The sequence below is a fragment of the Calliopsis andreniformis genome, chromosome 9 (assembly GCF_051401765.1).
Source record: "Calliopsis andreniformis isolate RMS-2024a chromosome 9, iyCalAndr_principal, whole genome shotgun sequence".
Lineage (NCBI taxonomy): Eukaryota > Metazoa > Arthropoda > Insecta > Hymenoptera > Andrenidae > Calliopsis > Calliopsis andreniformis.
In genome coordinates, this window is record NC_135070.1 from 12,985,449 (window position 1) to 13,007,768 (window position 22,320).

The 22,320-nt window shown below is 44.0% G+C and overlaps 1 protein-coding gene across 1 annotated transcript in view; it reads left to right on the plus strand.

Moving 5' to 3' along the window:
- Positions 1 to 22,320, plus strand: part of LOC143183815 (uncharacterized) — a 51,178-nt gene that overhangs the window by 25,725 nt on the left and 3,133 nt on the right. The window contains exons 2-3 of the mRNA XM_076385552.1: positions 19,469 to 19,642; positions 21,182 to 21,222. Coding sequence (XP_076241667.1) covers positions 19,480 to 19,642; positions 21,182 to 21,222 — 204 coding nt within the window. The 5' untranslated portion in view covers positions 19,469 to 19,479. The remainder of the gene's footprint in view (positions 1 to 19,468; positions 19,643 to 21,181; positions 21,223 to 22,320) is intronic.

The following is a 22,320-nucleotide window of genomic DNA, read 5'->3' on the forward strand; positions in this document are numbered from 1 at the left end:
TCTTCGCGTCTATCTCAGTCAACGCGCTTTCCAGAGACTCATTATTATTCTATGGCGTCCCGTGCGGCAGCCCCACAACCCTCGTCACCCCGTCCCACAGACTGCGTCTTCTGTCATTTGTCTCGGAATTACGAGCGCGAATAGCGAAGGACGGTGAACAGAAAAGAGAAGCTGCGAGGAGAAAGAAGGCGAAAGACGCGAAACGGCGAGAAAAATGGAAAAGTGTTGAAGAGTCCACCGCGGGAACTTTTCTGCCGCGATTCGGTGTATCTGCATTGCAGCCCGCGTCGTGGGGGCGAGGAAGGACGGACAGAGAGATAGGAATGGCGAGGGGGCAGCGTAGGCCATTGGAGCCTCTTATTTTGTAACAGCGAGGCGCGACGACCAGGAAAATGAGTGCCCCTGATAATTAAACCCATGGCCGTGGAAAGAGAAAAGCTCGGGGATCCGTCGTTTTTGTTAGGAATTTTGATTAATCGTACACAGGAAATTAAACGGGCTTACACGCCACGGGTCTGACACGCACGCGTGTACGGGTGTGCCAGCCCGTAACGAGCTGGCATCCATAAAATATATACTTCAATAAAGCTACTTCATTTCCGTCGGCTAAATATATTATTCGTACGCCCCCGGAGATAAAAACGGCCGCTTCAACCACCTCCCCCTCTTCCACGTAACCACCGCCACTCTTTTTTCCACCGGTTTCCATTCTCCTCCCTTTTTTCCGCCGCTGTTTTACTTTCTTTCGCCCCGCTCGAATTTATAGTTCCGCCAGGGAAAACCGCTCGCTCACTTAGCCGCTTTATGCACTTCTCGCGAGGAAGGAATTTAAAAAAACGTATTAACGTTTCCCTCTGCCTTGCCACTTGTTCCTTTCGCCAGCGTTCAGAAGAACGCTCGAGCTTCCTTCCCCTTGGAGAATTCGGGAATCGTTTGTCTTTATCGAGTCGCTTCGAGTGAGTAAGCCTTCTGAATTTTTAATAAACGACCCCGGCGAAGCAGTTCCGTACGATTTCCGTCTAAAATATGTGAACATTGCAGAAATTCGGTCTGCGCATAAATTTATAAGAAACTCGACGTGTTTCCGCACACGCTCCGCGTTTGAACTGTGTACGGTGTCTAAATAACTCGGGGCTAATGTCCGTCGATCTAACTGGGCCGTTAAATCGTCCCGCTAACTCCCTCACTTTAATTTATCATGGCATTAAAGCGAGAATAATGCTGCCACGGTCTGTTTTACTAAATTAAGCGTGGCGTAAATCGCCATCGCGATAAGCTTGTTTGCCTTAGAACAGATTCGATCGCCTCACTCGCTGGGGCTCATTCCTGTCTCGTTATCTTTCCGATCGAAAACACAATAATAGCGAAACTGTTCCGCGAAACCATGGCATCGGTGCAGCATTCCCAGTCAGTTTTTGAAGCTAACGCGATATTCGATGATCCCTTTCGGGGGTAGATCGCGGTGGCTCCGACGAACCTGTTGATAGCATCCCCCGGAAAATATTATTCCCCTCTGGTTGCACGCCGGTTTCCAGGAAAAAAGAGGAGCTCTGAAAGACTAGCGCTTCGTTCGATCGAGGCGTGAGAACCGCCGCGTTTCGATACTCGACTGAAATAATTCCTTCGATCGAGAAGGCAAGAACGAAACTCTCGGCGAAGTTTCAGCGGTTACAGTCGAGGATTACCTCGACGAAGTCCTGTGACCGCATCGTTTCGCGAGATTTCGGCCATTTCCGAGGCAGAAAACGGTGGAACGTTGACGAGTTCCGACGCAGTTTGCTCGGAGGTCGAACGACGCAATCCAACCCCAGCATAATCAACGCCGAAACGATTTCCGCGTTCCAGGCAGCGTTTCCATCATCTCTGTTGCCTTCGAGCTGGTTACGCGCGGACGCACCCGCGAAGCAGCCACTTTACGAGCGCGCTTAACGATAATGGAGCAACCGAGAATAATTTCAGCGAACCGTCTTCAAGAGGGTATTCTTCCAGTATTTATTCCAAGGCAGCGGGGATGGATCGATGCGGTCCGGGCTACCCAAAGGCGGATGCTTTTTCGATGGTCGTTAGTCGGTCGAGGGTTTTCACGCTGAAAACTTTCTCTCTCCCCCCTCCCTCCATTTTTTTCTATTTTCCATTTCACCCAGTCCCAACGTCGAAACAATTCCAGTTTTCTCCTACACCCTCCCTACGCTCCCTCCCTGTTGCGCTCCCCTTTGTTCGGCCAGCCTCCGGTTCTCTCTTTACCCTGACCGTCCCCCTTTATGCATCGATTTGGAAACGACTCCCCCTCCCATTTTCTGTTCCTGTCCCGCTTTATTTTTTCCACCTCGCGGATCGCACGCCCCATCCAACCGTGAACGCAGCGACAATGCGCTAGTAAAAGGGAATGAGCGCGTCCGTAGTCAGATACCGCGGATGGGTGAAAATAAAAAAACCGCCAGTTTCACGGTTTCAATGGCCACACGCAACCGCCGATGCCTTCTCTCCTCTGGGGTGGAGAGGGGAGAGGACATCATAGGTGCTTTCGACGGTCGTTAGCCGCTCGAGCACTGGAAACTTTCCCTAGTTCCGTGCTTTTCCGCGGCCCTTCCGCGCCCCCGTTTCTTTCCGTTTCTTTCCTCGCCAACGATCCCGTTTATCGTTCCTCTCGTTCTTCGATTATTCCTCCTGTCCCGACGTTCCCTGCCCATTACGAATTCCGCGATGGAGGAGCATCGACGAGCAGAAGTGAGCTTGAGAAAAAACGAGCACCCTCGATGGTCGTTAGCCGATCCGAGAAAGTTAGCGACGAGGAGGCCCCTCTCCACCCTCGCCTCAACTATTCGTCTTCCTTTATTGTTCCTTCTCGTTCGTGACACGAGCCCCGAAACAATCGTCGCGTTCCCGTTCGGCTTCCTCGCGTCTACCAGCAAATTTATCGGATGAAATACATTTGTCGACGCTCTGTTCTTTTCCTTGTCGCGCGACGACGGACTTGTATACGTTTTCTGTGCTACAGAGCCTGTGGTACACGTGTGCTCGTAATTCAGAACGTGACACAAATCGATACAAAGGAGAGAAATAAAACAGAGCCATTAGGAGGCGGGGAAATCTCATTCTTGAATGATTTTTCTGGTGATATTGAACTCCTGACTCGAATTCGTATTATGTGCTGAAAGATGTTATTTGCATACAAATAATGGTAACTATAAATAAAAGTTTTTTTATAGATGTTATTCCAAAACTCAATAATAGCCTTATTCTATACAATTCATATTATAATTATGCTCCGTAGTGTATCTATAGTATAAATATTTTATTTTTATATTATAGGAATGCTTTGAAGAAAAGTTATTTCACAATTTTTACTCAGTCTTCACAAAACCTCTATCCCACTCCAACTGAATCATATTTGCTTCTGCATATCTTCCCTCTATCCACTCTATATTCAAAGTTAGTCTTTTCAAAAATAAAGCCCCATATCAATAAAGCGTTTCCTACATTTTCGATTTGCTCTTCCTTATAGAATCACCTTCTCCAAAGCCGTGCCAGTTTACCAAAACCCCGTACAATAAGTCCCTAGATATTTATGTAGCCACTTAACGCGTTCGTGAACTCGACCACGGGCCGAGAAGTAGAAAATTACGTGCATGGTCGGACGACGAGAATGGATGGCGTACGGCTCGTTGACTCCCCTCTGCTCAGTGAGAAAGAACATTGACGCGTGACAGATGCTCGCCAGGTACACCCCATTTTGTCACCGACAGTGTTTTGCATAAACCGACGTCAGCCCCGATTCGTCGGGATCACGGCCACAATTGAAATATTTACTAGACAGCCTGAGTACGTGGCCTTCCTTACTAACGTTTAATATTACCCTTCTGCAGGCCATTCGACTTGAGTTATACGGTCCACGGACAGAATTTTTCTCGAGCAGTTCAGTTTTTATTGTTCCAGGACGGTGCTTCCAAAATCACGGTCGCGTGACCAGTGGAAAGGGGCAGAGATTGAGATTCCAATGGGGTTATTGCGAAACTTCCTGACGAGGGTAACGCGTCAGTGGTCGTTTCGGAGTTGGAACAGATTCGACGAAACGCCTTCCCTGAATTTTATGTTCAATCGTTCCTCGTCGCGGAAGGTGTCCAAGCTTCTGCAGTCGATTTTTTCTCGTGTCACAGGCGCTGTGTTTTTCTTATCCATGCAATCGGATTGAAAGGAAAAGTAATTCGATTATTAGGAATACTTTGCACTTTGGCACTTCATTCACTTTGCATTGAGAAGAAGAGAGAAGTTGAATGAAGGAGAGCGAGGAAAGTATAATAGTATGTAAACTCCCAGACCACCTGAGCTGATTTCCTTCAGTTTTAATAGAAAACTTTCTGACTTGGCCCTTATAAGGCTACTTGTCAGTGAGATTTGTACCGTTACCAGTTCGTAAAACGATTTTTCAGCGCGATACGCGGCACAGATTAAGGAAACTTAAACGACTGCGTGCAATTGGTCGGGGAAGACGTCACGATGATTTATTGCGGTACGAAAGCCCGAGCCCAATACGTGGCAAGGTGCTCGAGTTAGCTCTCAGCTAATTTCCCGGGGCGATGGAAGAAACCGTAACTCGGTACAGTGCGAGATAGGAAATCCCTTTTTTCATCGAACATCCTCTGCTCTTTGGCGGTATAATATCCGAAGGCGAAAGAACAGGGCGACAAAGAACAGTGGACCCGGGTCTCCGTGTAGGATAGTTCATGAATAAGTAGACCGCGGATAAAAGCAAAGTTGGTAAGTGTATAATTAGCAGTGACGAAGAAGGAGGATGTCGAAGCTCCAAGGATATTTCAAGAAGAAAGAGGGGCTACTGGTTGGAGAACACTGGACTTACCATCGACACCTGGGACTGATCCACCCTCCAGGCTGGAGGGAGGCAAAAAATGTAGAAGTAAAATCGTGTAACGTCTTTCAGCTGCAGACAACTGGAAAAGTAATACTGGAAGTAGTCCAAGGGGAGGCGGAAATGGGGAGGGGTGGAGCTCGTGGGAGTCGACGAGCGAATACCGAACGGCGGATCTCGTTTCTCATTCATCGCCTCCCGTTCATTCACCCTCGTAATTAGCTTTGCCCCTTAAATGATATTCCCCCGTGGTTCTGCAACTTTTAATTACGACTGCCTCTCGCCACCGTGAAACGCGGGAGCAATGAGAGTAGGCGGATCAGACCTGGTAACGAAAGTAACGACGTTATCGATGCATTTTACCGCGAGAGCGTGAAGATCGTCGAGACGGTTTACGATAAAAGAAGCACGCGAACAGTATCGATCATCGAGACGCGTCAACCCCTTGACAAAGTGACGTCTTTGTTGAGCGGAGACACTCGAAACAGGATAGCGACAAAGTTCGCAGAAGTTCGAAGCCGTGGCTTCTACGCACTTAAATACTCCGAATGGAAAATTTAATACCTAGGTTTTTGCGTAAATTATCGTTGAAAGATGACACGGTGTAGATCCATAAGTCAAGTTAAGTCAAGGTCACATTACATATTTGGTATATTTGAAGATTTAAACATTTACGTTATTATGAATATTCAAAAATTTGAAAATTCAAAATCAAAGGCCAATCAGGAGATAGCAAGAATATAAATATATCATACGTAATTATAATTGGAGGTGAAAATCCCAACTATGATTTCCTGTGGAAACTTCTTTGCTTCCTTTGAACTGATCAAAATACGGGAACGTATTCCCAACGAAATACACTATCAACGCAGACAAAAGACCGCCTACACAATTTCGCGTGAGTAAACGTGAAATTCGGGTAAAAGAAAGGCCAGCATTGCACACGCGTCAACGTGACATTACTATCAGGCTTGCTAAAGAGATTACAGTGACTCGTTACTCGAAACGCGCCACCCAGTACGTAACGCTCCAGTGGCCCAAGAAAGAATCGGCTAGACAAGGGAGGAAAAGGCTGGCGCGCTGGCAATGTTTCGTTTAAACTGTGTCTCTGGGAAAGTGGAAACGATATCTTTCCGCGACGCCGAGCCCTAATGACGTTCGAGCAGTCAGAAACGCGATACCAGCGAACGGATGCAGCGCGATGAAAAATTGGATGATGGCTTCGCCTTCTCCCCTCCCTACCCCTGTCTACCAACTGACGGGCTGGTTGAGTGTAGGCAGTGTGTAGCGCAGATGTCTACATCGTAACTGTCGGTTGTCGGCGTCGTTCGCGGAAATGCTACAGCGAAAAAGCCTTTCTCTTTCACGATGTCGAGGGCTGGAGAGCGCGCTAGAAAAGAGGCGAGGGTGGGGGCTCGGTGAAAGAACGAGCCGACTACAGTGGAATTCACGAGTGATTTTCAGCAAGGTACGCCCGACGCCGCCGCTGTGAAAAGCGCCTGGCTGGATCTCGAGGCTTGCCAACCGCCTCATATTTTATGGGCCATCCCTCATTTGCCGATGCTTTCACGCGTGCCTGTATTGAAGTAACTCGCTGGTCGACGCACCACCCATGAATTTCTAATTCCTACGATTGGGGAACTGCGACCTCGCGAGCCAATCCCAGCCAGACTGGGGTAATTTGGGAATATTGTGTTTATTGGAACGTCTAGATTATTCGTCGGATCCGCAAAATTGATGATTATGTATAAAGGAATGTCGTGACTGTGAAGCTACCAAGAATTTTAGAGTAATTGCAAAATATGTTGGAACAACTGATACAGGATGATGAACTAGGGAAGCGAATACTGAACGACTCGGATTCGACTGTTTATGCTTGCAAGAGATATGCACGGTTCATGTTAAAAAGAGGGGGTCGTTTCAGAGACAGCTCGACGGAATGAAATGTTTATGCATGGCGGTACCGTCACTGGAAATATTATCGTTACTCATGAATTACCCTGTGTCTAGAAACGCAAAGTTCTGACGGGTTGTTTATGGAAATGGCTGGTCCACTGCGTCCGCGTGGGTTTCGCGCGTCCGCTAATACCACGTTTACGAGAAAGATCACTTATGGAAATTTGTGCCCGCCGCGTCTGTATTCGACAAAGTACTTCGTCTGTCGTGTTGGAATTCTATACACACGCCAGTTGAATAATAAATCAAAGCGAAGTGGCCGCATAACTGCGCATCCGTGTCTACGCGAATCCTATATCCGTCTAAATATTATATTCCCGCGTGGTGCAGCCATCGTTACCCACCGCCCAGGCAATATCTCTGTGTTTATAATAATTCAAGTGAGCGTTAATTTCGTATTCCAGACGAGTACACGCAAAAGACGGGACCCCATGGACGGATTAACTTGATACGCTCTATAGCCTGTTACGTTAACATGCTACCACCTTCGCCAAAATATATGCACACGTATAAGGCGAATGATTAATTTACAGACCCTGCCTCGGAACGAGTCCACGAACCGTGCGTCATATTTTACACAGCATCCTCCATTTGCCGATGCTTTCAGTCGGCCATATCGAAACTGTACGCTAGACACCGCGTAAATTCGCAACCCCGTCGTAAATCGCAGCTGAAATACTTTCTCCCTGCACGTGATTGCTCGTCCCTCCTGATACCCACGATACGTACACGCCATGTATTTTCGGATTCATCCCGCGCCACTTATAATATTAATATCCCAATTCGGCTCGCCGCCAAAATTGAATGTTTTATGCTCCCGAACACGTATACGCCGATCGAACATCAATTACTTGTATCGGTATCGTGGTAGTACTAGCCCAGTAGCTCGTAGGAGGCGTGAACAGGCAACAGTAATGCATCTTGAAGTGTGTCGTAAGTTGTTGCTGAAAAAGTGGTGACACCGTGCTGGGGTGCTGGGTGAATGAAAGAAAGATTTTTATAGAAGATTACGACGCGATATGGGTCATGATACGGTATTCCCTTGATAGAAATTCTCTTCTTCGTTCCGACAAGAAATACTTTTGAAACATCCTGTGGTACCTAGTTTTCTTTCCCTTCCAATGTATTGCTAAAGACGGGAATCTGAGAATCGCGTACCTGGGTACATTTTTGTTTGTACCTATTCGAAGGTTTTATTTTATAGATAGTGTGTGTATTAAATAACAATGGCTATTGTAAATTTGTAATTCTCTTATTCGATACTTGTCTGGCAAATCGATTAATTCCATAAAACAAAAATGTTCATATTTGTTTAAGGAAAGCGTGTGTATATTTACTTTAAATATAGAAGAGTAAGCATCAATTAAATGCTTCAGCACCGAAATTTACAAAAATTCAACAAGTGGAGTTAATCACTTTACCTGCGAACGACTCATTTGTAACATATCACAATTTTTTGATAGAAGTACATATTGCTACAATTGTTATCTTTTTAGACATAGTAGGTTTAGTATAATCCCCTCTGCTAGTCGTCAATTCTTCTCCCTAGACCATAATTTACCCCAGTTCTTAGACTCTCATAGTTAATAGCATACTTCTAAAAGAAAAAGCTTCAATCTAGACGCTTTGAAAGTGACACTTAAACATTTCCCAAGAAGTCTGTATAATAGGGATTATTACACCATTAAAAAATTCTGAAAAAAATGAGAATGCACTCTCCCCAATCGAGAATGAAATATCCATCCTGAAAGTACTATAAGCACTACCAATTTAGTGCGAAAGGTCCACAAGTCAAGTAATCAACCTCACATTCCACCAAGTGACCCAGATTGCTTAGTACCCACTGCGAAGTAAATCATCGTGTGAAACTTGCTCGCGCATTCTATTCGCCGACGTTCGTTATCACCACGGTACAGTAATCCTATTTTCCAAAAATAAAATCGCGAACGCTCTCTGCGTGCGAATCCACGTGGAACTGGTGTCGCAAATTTATGCTAATGCACGGGCGCGCCGTGAAAAGAAGGCGAGGAAAGGTAGCAACGACATAACGTTAAATCAGAGTTTACAAGCAGGGAGGCGCGAAAGTTCGCGTCGACCGATGCGTTTCAATTAAGCAGAACGACCGTCGTACGCATCCCAACGCCGATAGATTTTTATCGACCGCCCACTGCGCGTACGAAATGCAACTAATTACCCCGTTACATGGCCAGAATAGGGAAAAAGGGAGGAAAGAACGGGGAAATCCATTCGCGCGCCGCTCGTTTATTCTCATCGAGGGATTAAATGGCAAATTAGCGTTGGCTCGCGCCAATTACACGACCGATGGCCCCCGAGACCGTCGGATACATTGTTTTCAAAGTTGCACGAGGCGGCGAGGCCAGGGCGAAGTGAGAAGGGGAGGATGCAGTAAGAACGAATTAATTTTCGATGCCGCGAAGGCAAATCGTGGCGGGCCATTAAGTTCGCCGCCCGCCTCGCCAAGGGGAGAGTTAATTAAGAAAGAAAACAGGTCTTGGTTGCCGCTTCTTTTCCACCGAATTAAACTACAACTCGCGAACGAGCCACGGAGATAAAAGGTCTCTGGAATTCTTTCTCGAACGTCCAGCCGCGTGCGAGCCTGCTTCATTTCCTCTGTCTCCGATTAAATTTTCCTCCCTCCGTTTTTCCACCCCCGTCTTCGACCTCGACCCATCTCCCCACGCTCGCAGGATTTCCACAGTAATCTCCCAGCGATCGTTCCTTCGATAGGTTCGCCAGTTTAATGCGTCTCGCCGCTAATTTCGGGAAGGCAATTAATTTTTTCACCGCAATCGCGAATCACTGCCAAGAAACGGCAAAACGCAGAATACTGTTGGTTCCGCAAACGACTTCCGCGTCTCGGCGTCCACCTTTTTTCGGTTTATGGGCGACTGTAGAGGAAGAGGGGGATGGGAGGCAAACGTGGTTCCCGTCGATGAAACAGAGAAAAGGAAGCGCTCCCTGCGCATTTGCATTTTTCCTCGATAATGTGTTTACGCATAGATGGGTCTTTTGAACTACCGTCGTGGTGTAATCACCGTTTTTCCCGAATTATAAGTCGCTTCCATTTATAGCGAGCGAGCCGTGGAAATCTCTGGTTCCAGAGTTGAGGAAAAATGCACGAATGTCCGACGTAGAGATAGGAGAGATATTTGGTAGTGAAACTTAATATTCCTGGGCGATACATTTGCGTTTCTGTCAAGATTTTCAATCGGAAAACGAGAGAATTAATAGCGGTCTCATTAATTCCCGCGAATATACATGCCGCAACACCGATTTTCTTTCATCGACTTCGAACAAATTTCCCATCGAAGATTGCCCCGTGACGATAAGTGTAAACGGATTGCAATGGTACTACAACCATAACCGTAAAGATACTGGCGCCCGAGGAAATATCGCGTCGATGAAAAACCCATGTGTATTCCGTTGGTTGGATATATACGCGTACCAGAGCAACCGTATGAATTTCGTGTCCATGGAAGTAGCTTATTTATGAGCGTTTTATATCTATGGAAATGCGCGGGAAAAATCTAGAGAAATACTGTATTTATGTGCAAGCTGCGTGACTCGCACCTATGGGACCAGTCCGTCTGTTCCAATTCGATGTCCACAGATGCATCGCGCGTTCACCACGCCGATGCGTGCGTCGATAGGAAATCTATAACAATGCCAATTCTGCATTCACCGATCGTGTCACGAGCGAAACAGACAGCCTCGTTGTTAAGATTTCTAACGTGGATCAGACTCTACAACACGCGCGTGATTTTCAGTTATTTTTAGCAGACCGTACACTGTTGGACTGTCAACTCGTATTTTAGACAGGTGAATTTATGGACAGATAAAACTTCATCAATTCATACTTTTTGTGAAAACAAGTCGGATTTCAGATTTATTTGTTTTTCTGAATGTCCCTTGAGACAAGAAGTCTATTCTTCGTTGCCACCCTTTAGTATCTTAGGGAGGATACCCCTCACGATGATAAACACTAGTATATGTGTAAAAAATTTTGTCTCTCTTCATACTATCAATAAAATCAACCCTTAATCGAAATTTCATTAAAGTCAGATATTTAAATACTGATCCATATCAATCAACATTTCGGATAACCTGCAACCCATACAAAAATCGCTGAGAATATTAGAATAAGAATTTCTGCTGCACAGCTCGCTCAAAAATGAACTCTAGTCCTGAATGATACAAATGAGCATAGCTGGCTGCTCGTGAAAGCTCCCTGGATAAAAAGCCGAAGCTTATCTGATCTGGGAGGACCTCTTCGCCGTTTTTATCGCCGACGTAAAGTCGAAGACGCGACTGGTGACGCTTCAGCGTTGGAATCTTCCTAAACTTTCCATTTCACCCTAGGGGAGCAGAGGAAAAGGCTATCGGTGGAATTACACAGCCACGCTGTCCTGCTTTCTAGGACCTCGCTAGACCCCTTGGCCGACCTCGCAACGACATTTACATTATGCGCGGACATTGCGACGCTTTTCACTGCACCGCCACTCCTTGCCGCGATTAAATGGCACGCGAGTGTCTTTAGGGCGCATAAAGTCCGAGAAAGTAATGAAAAGCTGGTTACGAGAGGCGACGGTGACTACTGATTGCGACACTCCCGACGAAATTGAGTCTGATAATTGAGCAAGAGGGCGGGTCGTGAGAACGTTAATCAGAAGGAAGGTGCTCGTGACTCTTCTTGCATTTAGAAAGTAGTTAAGTGGACGTTAATTTAGGGGGATAGCGAGCGGCGAGGACGTTGAAGGCCGAACTAAAGTTCAAGTTTGTGAGAAACGGCGACCACTTAGTTATTTTTGAAAAAAGTTACTTCCTTCTAGTTTGTCGAGAGTGGAAGGTGAATTTCTTGTTTCCGGGACGATTCTTTCCACAGAACTGACGCACAGAGCTCCACAAGTGCAACGTTCAATTTTTGAGAAGTTTTGCAGTTTGTGGAACTCGTTAAGCTGAATACATCTATATACGATCTTTGAAAGATAGGAAATTGGGGAAATATTAATAATTAAAATTATTTCACGCATACTAATTCTCTTAAAGCTTTGTGGATTTGAAGATTCGAATAGTAAAGAATTGAAAAATTCGAATAATTTTAATGCTAGAAAAATCCCATTATAAACCAGATTTTAGACATTTCTAAATAAAAACAGGCCATGAATTAAGCTGGTTTACCTAGACGAAATTACGGACCTGTGAAACTAAGCTCCCTGCCTCAAGTTTGTGGCTTTCTACGAAACAATATTCAGGAAACCTGAGGAATATTCTTCGTGAAATCTCTCACGATGGTGAAATACCTTGAACTTTGTATTTTTCCAATAAAACAAATATCGACGTCTAAATTACCGCGTCTTTGGAACGAAAAGTATTTAATGAAACATGCAAGTTTTCTTAGAAACTTTCAGTAGCCAACTCGAATCCTGCGAGGTTTACGTAGTTTCAAACCCACGAAGCTGAGGGAACCATCGATACTGTTATTCATTAATGTGTGCAGGTGAAACTACAGCCATAGTTTTGCTTTATAGCTCCGAGAGTGGTATTCGGTGGCTGAATGGAGGAAATGAAAGTTTTCTGGCCCCGATAAATTTGCTGTTATCTTAACGACAATCCTCAGAGCCGTGGTGGCGATCAATGAATTCTATCGTAACAAATTAAAAGCCACGATCGAGACTTTTAATGGATTCGGTTAAATACAGCAGCGTGTTCTCTGTCTGAAAATAATCACCGAGGGAAGATTAAAATGAATCGCCACAGACCGCCGGTCGGGAAATTAATTGGGCGAATTATGACGGGATGAGGGGAATTAAAAAATTCCCCTTAATTGCGCGCGGATATGGGGATAAAACTTCGACGCTGGTAATTAAATGGTGATTAAGTAAACAGCTGATCACGCAAATTTGTGGAATTTTATCTGGCTTGTTGGGAGACGATAAATGCCAAGTTTCGCTGAGAAAAAAGTATAAGTTTTTTGTTTGTTCACCTACAGAATAATAGAGGGAATATTCGATGAGAAGTATAGCCCCTAGAAAATGAATTTAGGCCAAAGCGAGAGCGCAATGTTCGAAATTTCCATTTGAGAGCTTCTCCAATTAAATTCACGTTCGACATTTTCAGCACGGATAATTACCGCGACAATTAGCAACTGTTAAATTCTGCCAGATGGCACGGTCAAAGTGCTGCCCTTTCTATATTCTGCCGGTGTCGAGAACTTTCGAATGTAAAGAGACTGCAGCGAATATAACCATGTTTATTCCTTCCATAAAGCCCGACGCGTAAAGTCCGCGAAACAGGGTCGGCACATTACGTATTACCTTCTGTTTAAACGACAAAAAAGTCGTTACCATGAAAGTAAATAAAATTGCCCGCCATGCCCATCAAAGGAGGACCATCAAGAATCCTACGCGCAGGAAGTCTCCCTTTGGGAAAAGTTCAGATATCACGGCGCAACTGTTCGCTGAACTTTTTATCGACTTGGAACAGTCCCAAAATTAAGTCTATTGGCTCAGAAGCTAAATGTTCTTATCTTCAACTTTTTATCACCGAATGAACCTGACGATACTAATATTGGGATCTAAATCAATTTCTCGGAAATAATAATCTACTGCATCGAAATTCGAAGGGCGAGCCAACTGTCTTCCAGATAACGAGAACGAACGCCATCACAAGAAAAATGAGATTCCCTTGAATGCGTGGAAGGAAGTGGCGGCTAGTACGCGAGATGAAATTGGAAAACAAGATCGTAAATATCAGGGAACAGGGGTGCCGCGTAAATTTCTCGAGTGTAACGCGGAAATATTCTCACGCGACAGGGCAGGAGCGCCCCGTAACGCTTTAATAACGAAATTCCGTACGGTCGATTTGAGGCTGTCGTCGGCTCGCGACTGTCGCGGGTATAAAAATAACGTTTAGCTGGCCGAATATAGAGAGACTGTTCTGCTCTGTACAGAAGCCGAGGGGATCATTTCAGAATCGAGTTACCACGGCCATTGGGACGCAATGAAGCATCCCGCGCGAATTTGCTCCGAGTTTGCGCCAGCTTTTGCTAGGCCGTCGCTTCCTCCAACCGTCTCCCAAGATTCCACCGAAGGCCCGTACTCGTGCTACCGAGAAATCAGTTTTCCTACGATCGGTTCTCGCGTTGTCGAACATTTTCCAGCACGTTGAATGCCAACAGCGGGGCAGAAACCGAGATCGCTTGGCGTAAAAGAATTTGCACACGAATTTTCTCACCTTTGTGCTCTGTGAATAGGGTGAGATGGATGTCGATTGAAATAGGGATTTATTGTAACTAAAGTGTGGGTGTCTATGCGTTCATGGAAAATTAAAATGGGTCAACAATTCAGATTACACATGGTTTACAAAAATATGCTACTATCTTTATTAAAGATAGAGTAATTAGAATACTGAGATTCTTGAATAACCGAATCGTGAATGGTAAAACCAATTTTCGAGAAATATTATATTCTTTACCTAGCTCGTTTTGAAAATGAATATTAATCTATAGTAAATCTCCCTTTCCTCAGTTCTCTATCCCATAGTAGGCTTTACAATATACCTTCATCAATAATTAAAACCTTCGTCAATTAAGAATCATTTATGTGCCCTTATACTCACAGAGAGATCTCTTGAAGAACTTGAAGCTTATCAAGAACCCATGTTGAATTCGATTAGAACTTGCACAACTCACTTCTGAAACATTTAAAGCTCTTACAAAACTTGACGTGCACTCAAAAGTTGTCTCAGATGAATAATAATTTCTTTCTTCAACTATAATATGGAAAATTCTTGTGAATTGAGCATCACCGTATACATATGAAATAACCTACTAGATTTAAAAGTCAGATTCCATTAAATCCAATAATCTCTCCTACCATTGATATATCATAAAATAAATTCGTTTTATTCTCAAGACACCATAGCGGAATAACCATAACGAAGGACGAGAAAAAGCGCAATCCTTCCAGAATGAATCACGAGAGAACATAAAACCACGGAGACCGAAAAATCAACAGTAGTGCCGCGTCTGGTCATGGACTGCTCTATCTACTGCGCGTCAACGAGAAATTACGAGATTTGATCGATGCTCGATTGAATTCAGGAACCGAATCCCGTTAAATCGAAATAAAAAAAAAGATCGAGAGGCGAGGATTGTTCATCTGGACGTGTGAACTTATCGCGATCATCGGGGGAAAATACGTTTAATTGCGACAGACATTTCAATATTTACCAGCGATCGGACGCGAAATTTCAGTGGAATTTCAACCGTGTCGTCGATATCGATTCCCGTCCAGTCAGATTTCATCCACCGACAAGAGTGACAGCCTATAAATTGAGATTTGATCGATGACCTTCACGGCAGTAATAACTGCACGGCCAATGTTTGCTCATGGGAGTTCCAGGACGGCGTTCCGGTTATAGACTACTAACCTGAACCAGTAGAGGTTGGGCAACCTAATTTCAGGCTAAGTTCGCTCCCGAGTAGAAAAATAAAAAGTTCCTTTAATCCGCAGACGGGGAGGAGACGGGGGCAAGAACAAAGAAACGTCTCTTATTACAGATGGGAAAAATTGAAGATTGTCTGGCGAACAGACTGCCGAGCGTCATTGATTGCGCGAAATTGTTTCCCTGTGTTATCACGCGGCTGCGACCCCGTCTGAGCGATGTGCCTTGGAAAATCCGGAAGCAGGTGTTCCACTGTATTATCCGACTACGCGGATATTCAAGAATTCTCGCTCTTTTATATCCGTGGAAACTAGATCGCGCAGAAATCGAATCCAAACGATCGGATCAATTTATTAGCCGCATATCCATTCGAAATGAACGAGAAAACTGCGATTCACGATCCTTACGATCTCGCTTTATTTCTATCACCGCAGAGTGCATGAACTATTAAACGCAGGATGTGCTCCTTTTAATTCAACCCATCATAAAACGGGTACGATCTAATTCTAGCGCGGGTCGGTTTTATTATGGAACACCGCCTTAAAAGTTTATACCCCGAAAGGGTGTTCCTTTCGAAAGGGTCGATTATGCTCTTAGGACACGTTTGATCGATCCGATTAAGGCCTAACCGCGTAGGCTGTTTCTCACGGGCGCCGCGACGAAACGACCTTTCGACCCCATGTCCCCCTAAAGATCTGACCTTATCTATCTTCGAAACGTCCCAATATCCTCGATTCGTCGAAGAGAGCTGATATGGCAAGGGAAGACTGCCAGAGATAGGTCAACCGATCCGTAGAATTGAACCTTGATCTACGCCTGAAGAACTAGCACACATAGGTGACTTGGAACTGGGATATCCATCGACTGACATGCCTAACAGTCGAGTGGATCAGTTTACCTCTAGTCGATCCAGGAGGACTGCATGTTCGACCAGGATTTAAACCGACCAGGGATTAAACCTGCTCTCTGAACGCGGTTAAACTCGACCCTAGCGTCGTCTACGGATGTTCGTTTGGTTTTCCAATTAATTGGCCCCTCCCTCACGCTTGTTCGGCTCTACGCGCTCGAAGGTTGTTGGTGCATGAATAGTCCATCGATCTAGTTAATGCAATATAAAAATTATGTCTGGCAGGGGTATGAATCTCGTCGCGACATGGCAACTAATCGAATGTCGTGTCTGGATAGGTCTGACCGGTGCTGACTCAATCTCCTTAACCGGTTAACTGGGTCATTCCTTGAAATAGGAACGGTTCCACTGGAGCTACATTTATATATTTGAAAGTAATTAAACTCGAAGTAATATATTTTATTGATTCTAACTGCTGTAAGATTTACTAGGATTAAATTTCTTTCACAAATAAATTCGATTGTAGAAATGTATGTTTGTAGAATTCTAAAAGGAATTTACTTTTATAATTACGTAATAGTTAAACGATTTTCTTAACTGTCTAAAAAATCCTTTCGATGTTGTCTTCTTTTTATGACTCATCTTTAAAAATATTCTTTTCGAATGATATGATTTTTCAAAACTACGATTACTCAGCTTTTACTAAATATATATTCTCTCGTAAAGAAAGAATCATTATTAACTTCGATCACAAATATACACCATGAGTCACACTCAATCAACAAGCTCACAGAAGTATTTGCTACAACTGAGTACCCCGAATTCATCAATTGTCCCCTACGTATCCAACCCCTGTCCAATAAGAATTATCGATCTTTTTGCACGAATCTCACATTTCAATGCTTCTACAATAACGAATACTAATTTATGGCACGGATTAGCAATTTTCGACGATAAAAGATCGACCCAGGTTCCATTCCTAACAAGGCTACCCGACGATCAAGGCCGTGAACACAGCGGAAGGGAGGCGATGTAGTTGGGATTCGATGATCTAAGAAATACGAGGATACTTTCGGTAATAGCCATTACCGTTCGTCATCCACCGTAAGAGATTAAAGTTAGCCCAGCGTTCGAGCCACCGATTCGAGGATAAAGGATGGAAAGGGAGGCGGTTCGAGAGCTCGTGAATTTCTTGGAGGACGCGTACGCGTTACCGGGATACGATCGAAATATAATCGTGTTACTTCGGCCATAATCCAGCAGCGGGGAGAATTCACCTGGAAACACCGACTATCGATTCCACCGCGATATAATCCCGTTTCCGCTATATCGACGCTGATCCGCCAGCAGAAACCGCGACAGACAATCGTTAACAGAAGTGCATTGAAAGGATCAGCCGTATCAAGCTGCTGATTGACGTTTCATATCAAAGAACGCCGCGCCGGACGGCGATCCATGCAACGCTCGTAACAGTATATTCATCGATCTGTATACCATTGATTAAGTGGAACACCGTGTCCAACGGAGTCTCTACACGACCATATCCAGCAGCCAGTTTTAATCGATAGGATTATCCAGCTCCACGCTCGAAGTCACAATCTCTTCTACGATTGCCCGACCACGGGCCTCGTTATTGATCTAATTTCGTTCGTTTCCCCCTTTTTTCCACGCACAACCATGCCACCGTAACGGCAGAGAATTTCGAGCAACTTCGTAACACGATCGGTAATTAGAGGCGATACCTGCCGCGCAGCGCACAATATCGTCCGTGATTACTCGACGCAGTAACTGATTGCGTGAAGCTATTTACGCTTCATAGTTCGCTGTGCGATATTATTGCTTGTTTGTTAACGACTCTTACTAATGAGCAAATATCAATATCGTAAATATGCCTATTGTAGACCGTTGATATTACGTTTCACCTGTAATTTAAGTTAGACATTTCGAGTATAGTCCCTTTGGTTTCGCTCGTTAGAAAAGAAACAGCTAGTACTTCCGTTTATGGTATCTGTGGCTATCTCTTCGCGCAATTTCGGCGAGAAAACATCCTGTCACGATATTTCGCTGGAGAGAAGACCTCGAAGGGATCAGAGATGCTTCGAAAGGGTCCCGAATCCAATTTTCTTTTTCGGACCATGCTGATCCTGAGAGACGCCGCTGATGGAACATTAAAGGGGATCGACCGTCAACGGAGTACGATACGGATAATCAGCGCAGAGAACATCTGTAGCAGTTGGAATAGAGCCGTGGCCCTCGTGTTCTATGAGGATTTTAACTAGACGCACCCTCTGCTCGGCCCCGCCGTAATTCCTGATCCGGATTTGAATTGTGTGGGATCTGTCTACTGCGCGAGGTTTCCCTACCAAAGACGTTTCCCCTTGTCCTCTACCTCAGTCTCCCTAAGCCAGTTTCATTCAAGTAAGGCGATAAATCCTCTGATCAAACTGGCAGAAATTAGAGCTCCAAGAAGGAGTTCGCCAACTCTGTTCTATCTATGCTAATTTTGCATGCAAGTATCTACAATGGTGCCCAGTGGTTACGTTTTTAGGTTTGTACTGGAATTTAAAGATTAGAATATGTTACAGGCTTCAAACATACAAAATTACGAAAATTTGAATATTTGAATTTTTTAATATTTGAATGTTTGATATTTGAATATTTGAATATTTGAATATTTGAATATTTGAATATTTGAATATTTGAATATTTGAATATTTGAATATTTGAATATTTGAATATTTGAATATTTGAATATTTGAATATTTGAATTTTTGAATTTAAAAATTTTTGAATTTTTGAATAACTGACTACCTATCGACATATTTGAAAATTTAAATTGACAATGACATATAGTGCTCCAAAGCAAAAAGTAGGATGCGCTGCAAAGAGTTACACATCAAGACTAATGCGTATGTCAATCAGAATACAGAAGAAGTATTTTTATCCCCTGTCCATCCATCGATCGATCCCCTCGATCGCCAGTTCCTTTATCAGTGCGTTTTATAAATCGGCACCGGCTCGGCAGTATCGTCGAGACCGATCGAGTCACCGATAAGTCATGCATTGTGCCGTGATAAGAATAATTTACCGAGCCGTTGCGCGATAATCCTCTGACGCACGACGTCCATTTTTCCTCCCTCGCGTGATATCGACGAATTACGATCCCGCTGAAAATCGACGACTCGAATCGCCCCAGCGATCGTGCGTACGCGTATCTCTGCACGTGTTCGCGATTATCCACGCTTGATTCGATTCATCGATTCTCGGCTGACCACGAAAGAGACTGTCGCGGTCAATTACGTAACACGCAGTCCCAATTTCTGTCATTCCAGAGATGTGAGGAATGATCACGTGGGTGATGGTCGGGCTGCTCCTGGCTGCGGAAACTTGCGGCAGAAACGTTCTCTCTGGGAACGGAAACGGGAACGGGAACGGGAACGGGAAGGAGGACGTGAAGCAAAAGGACGGCCTCAAGGGAGTCACGGCAGACGAGGAGGACATCTACCGTGAGTATCGGTGTCAGGGGTGAAAGGGGAAGAAGAGAGAGGCTGAGAAAGGGCGGAAAGGAGGCAAACAGATCTATGATTTACTTCGGGGGTAACTCGAGCTTATCCACCACTACCCTCATCCCCCTTCGGTTCTTGCAATTGAGCTCCACTAATCCTCCCTTCCTTCAACCCAGTCTGCTCGTTTACAGATCTCACTGCCCACTTCACTTTGCTCCCCCCCTCCCAACTCCATCCAGAAATCGTTCACTGATCTATATACACCTGGCCTGTAACATATTGTTCTGAAATATCGCCGTGCCGCTGCCAAGCTTCTTAAAGTGTCGGACCGATAAGTAGTTAAAGTCCTGTTTGAACCGGCCGCTGACCTTTCATCGTGGCTGGCAACGTGAACGCAGTAAAAGGTGTTTCAGTTGCACTTAACTGGGTAATAAAGCTCGTAAATTCGGATAAAGTTTTAGTGATATTAGTTGAATCTCTGGGTTTGTTTTCTTGTTATTTGGATCGGATTGGAACTCTACGTTTGCAACGCCATACGCAGGGAAGCACGTTCGAGTTATCTTAGTCACATATAAAATATTTATCGAGCGCGTTATATGAGTGCATATGATATTTCGTTTCTCTGAAACATGAACTGTGCGAAAAAAGTAAACATTTAGAGAGATATGAATCCTTTTGCATTCGAGTAGTATATATAAAATAAGTCAATCTAATGATTTATGAAGTGAATAATATTTCACTTAAACGCGTTTAAGAATATTTGCTGAAAGATTAGCTCTTTCACTTTTCAGACAAAATGGAGAAAATAAACGAAGAATTGCTAAACGGTTGTTTTAAAGAACTAGACTGCAAAGGGTTACAAATGAAAGAGTACTTTAAACGACTTCTGAATCAACTCTTAAAAGAATCCCAACTCTAAAAGAACCTCGAAGACCTCCGCTCTCAGAATTTCCAATTTCCATTAAATAGAAGCAAGGAATCCGTTACGTAATAGACAGAAACGTGAAAAATCGCATCAGAAGCTGTTTCGTAGAAAATCACGAAATTGTAAAAACACGGCATGCCTTTGAAACACGACTGGTAAGAAAAACGACATTTCATCTGCACCGACTCTAATAGACTCCAAGAACGCTCCCATTTCGTGACTGTCTAGGAAAGAGGAAACGTTTACCCAAAAGAAGAGCAACGAAGCTCCTCTAGAAACGACGACGAGCGGGGTCACCGACAACTCAAACATCGAAAGTATTAATTACAACGACGGTCGCGGCAAAGGAAACAATTCGCTTGATCGTAGCTGTTGTTAACGGTGCATTCCGAAGAGGAACGCTTTGTCGAGCGATCCGTCAACGCAGCGAGTGCCATTCGACGGGACAATCCATTTTGCTCGGGCGTTAAGTGTACCGCGGGCGGGAATTATATTGAACGAAGGAACGAACAGCTAAGCGCGTTTAATTGTTACGTCTCCTTCGCCCTTTGTCTCGCGCCCAAGCGTCCCTGCAACGCTATTACTCACTCCAACGCTCCTCTGTTGTGTTGCAGGTCTAACGTGCTACACTTGCGTCAACGTCAGCGATAACCAGGTATCGACGAGTCCATTAAACGCTCCCTTAAGAGTCTGTAATACCGGTATCGTGCCCGGTCCAGCAGCCGCAATTTCGTTTAGCCCCGAGGATCGTTTCTCCATCGATCTTCGCTTATTTTCAAACCTCGCTTCCGCGATTCCCTCGACCCTCGAAGCATTCTCTTCGACGCTTTTTCTACGGTTCAGTCGTCACGAAGGAACTACCAATATCGGCTCGGTTGCCGATTCCTACTTCTAGTTGCGGAAACACGAAACACCGGCCAACTAGGCGGCGACGATCACTTCCGTCTGCTTGGATCGCTTCTAATCGCGTCTAACAAGGAAAAATTGTGACGGGTCTTGGAAACGGTTCAGCTCAACCTTTTAACTGGCTCGATTGTTGGATAGAAACGTCTGCCTCTGTATTGGATTTGACCGTTCTACGCTTGGAAAAATTAACAGTGAATTTGTAAATTTTAATTTACCATGTAACGCAGATATTAATATTGAATTTTCGTTATACGCATTAGCATTTACTGTTGGAATTTTGAAATGTAGATATCGGAGATGAATATTGCGAAAAGGAATATGAATGAATGAACGATCAAAATTCAGATAGTACTGATACTTTTTCATAGAAAATTCGCCGAATATTTCATAGACAATTAAAAAAATTGTACGTTATGTTAATATTTCATAATTAATTACTTATTCTTTTATTTCTCTTTCAATGATATTTTTTTACTAAAAATTTTGACTCTAATAATAACATATACAAAAAAATGCTTTTTTTAGCAGAAATTTATGTTACAGAATAAAACAAGACCTCAATTGTAGTCTACTGAATTTTATATGATTCTTTACATTGTCAGAAAAAGCTTGCAACAAATTAAACCTTCTGCTCTCTTAAAAATAATTTTTTAACAATAAGATTATTATTGTTAACCAAAGTATAGAAAAAATTATTTTATACCTATTCTACTGTATATTAGCACAAAAGGTAATTAAAATCAGAATTTTCTAGCTAAAATACTTTCCTTGTTAATTAACACATCACAGAAAAGTCAAGTAAGAGTCTTTAATAATTCTTGACCTACGAATTTCAAATACAATTTTT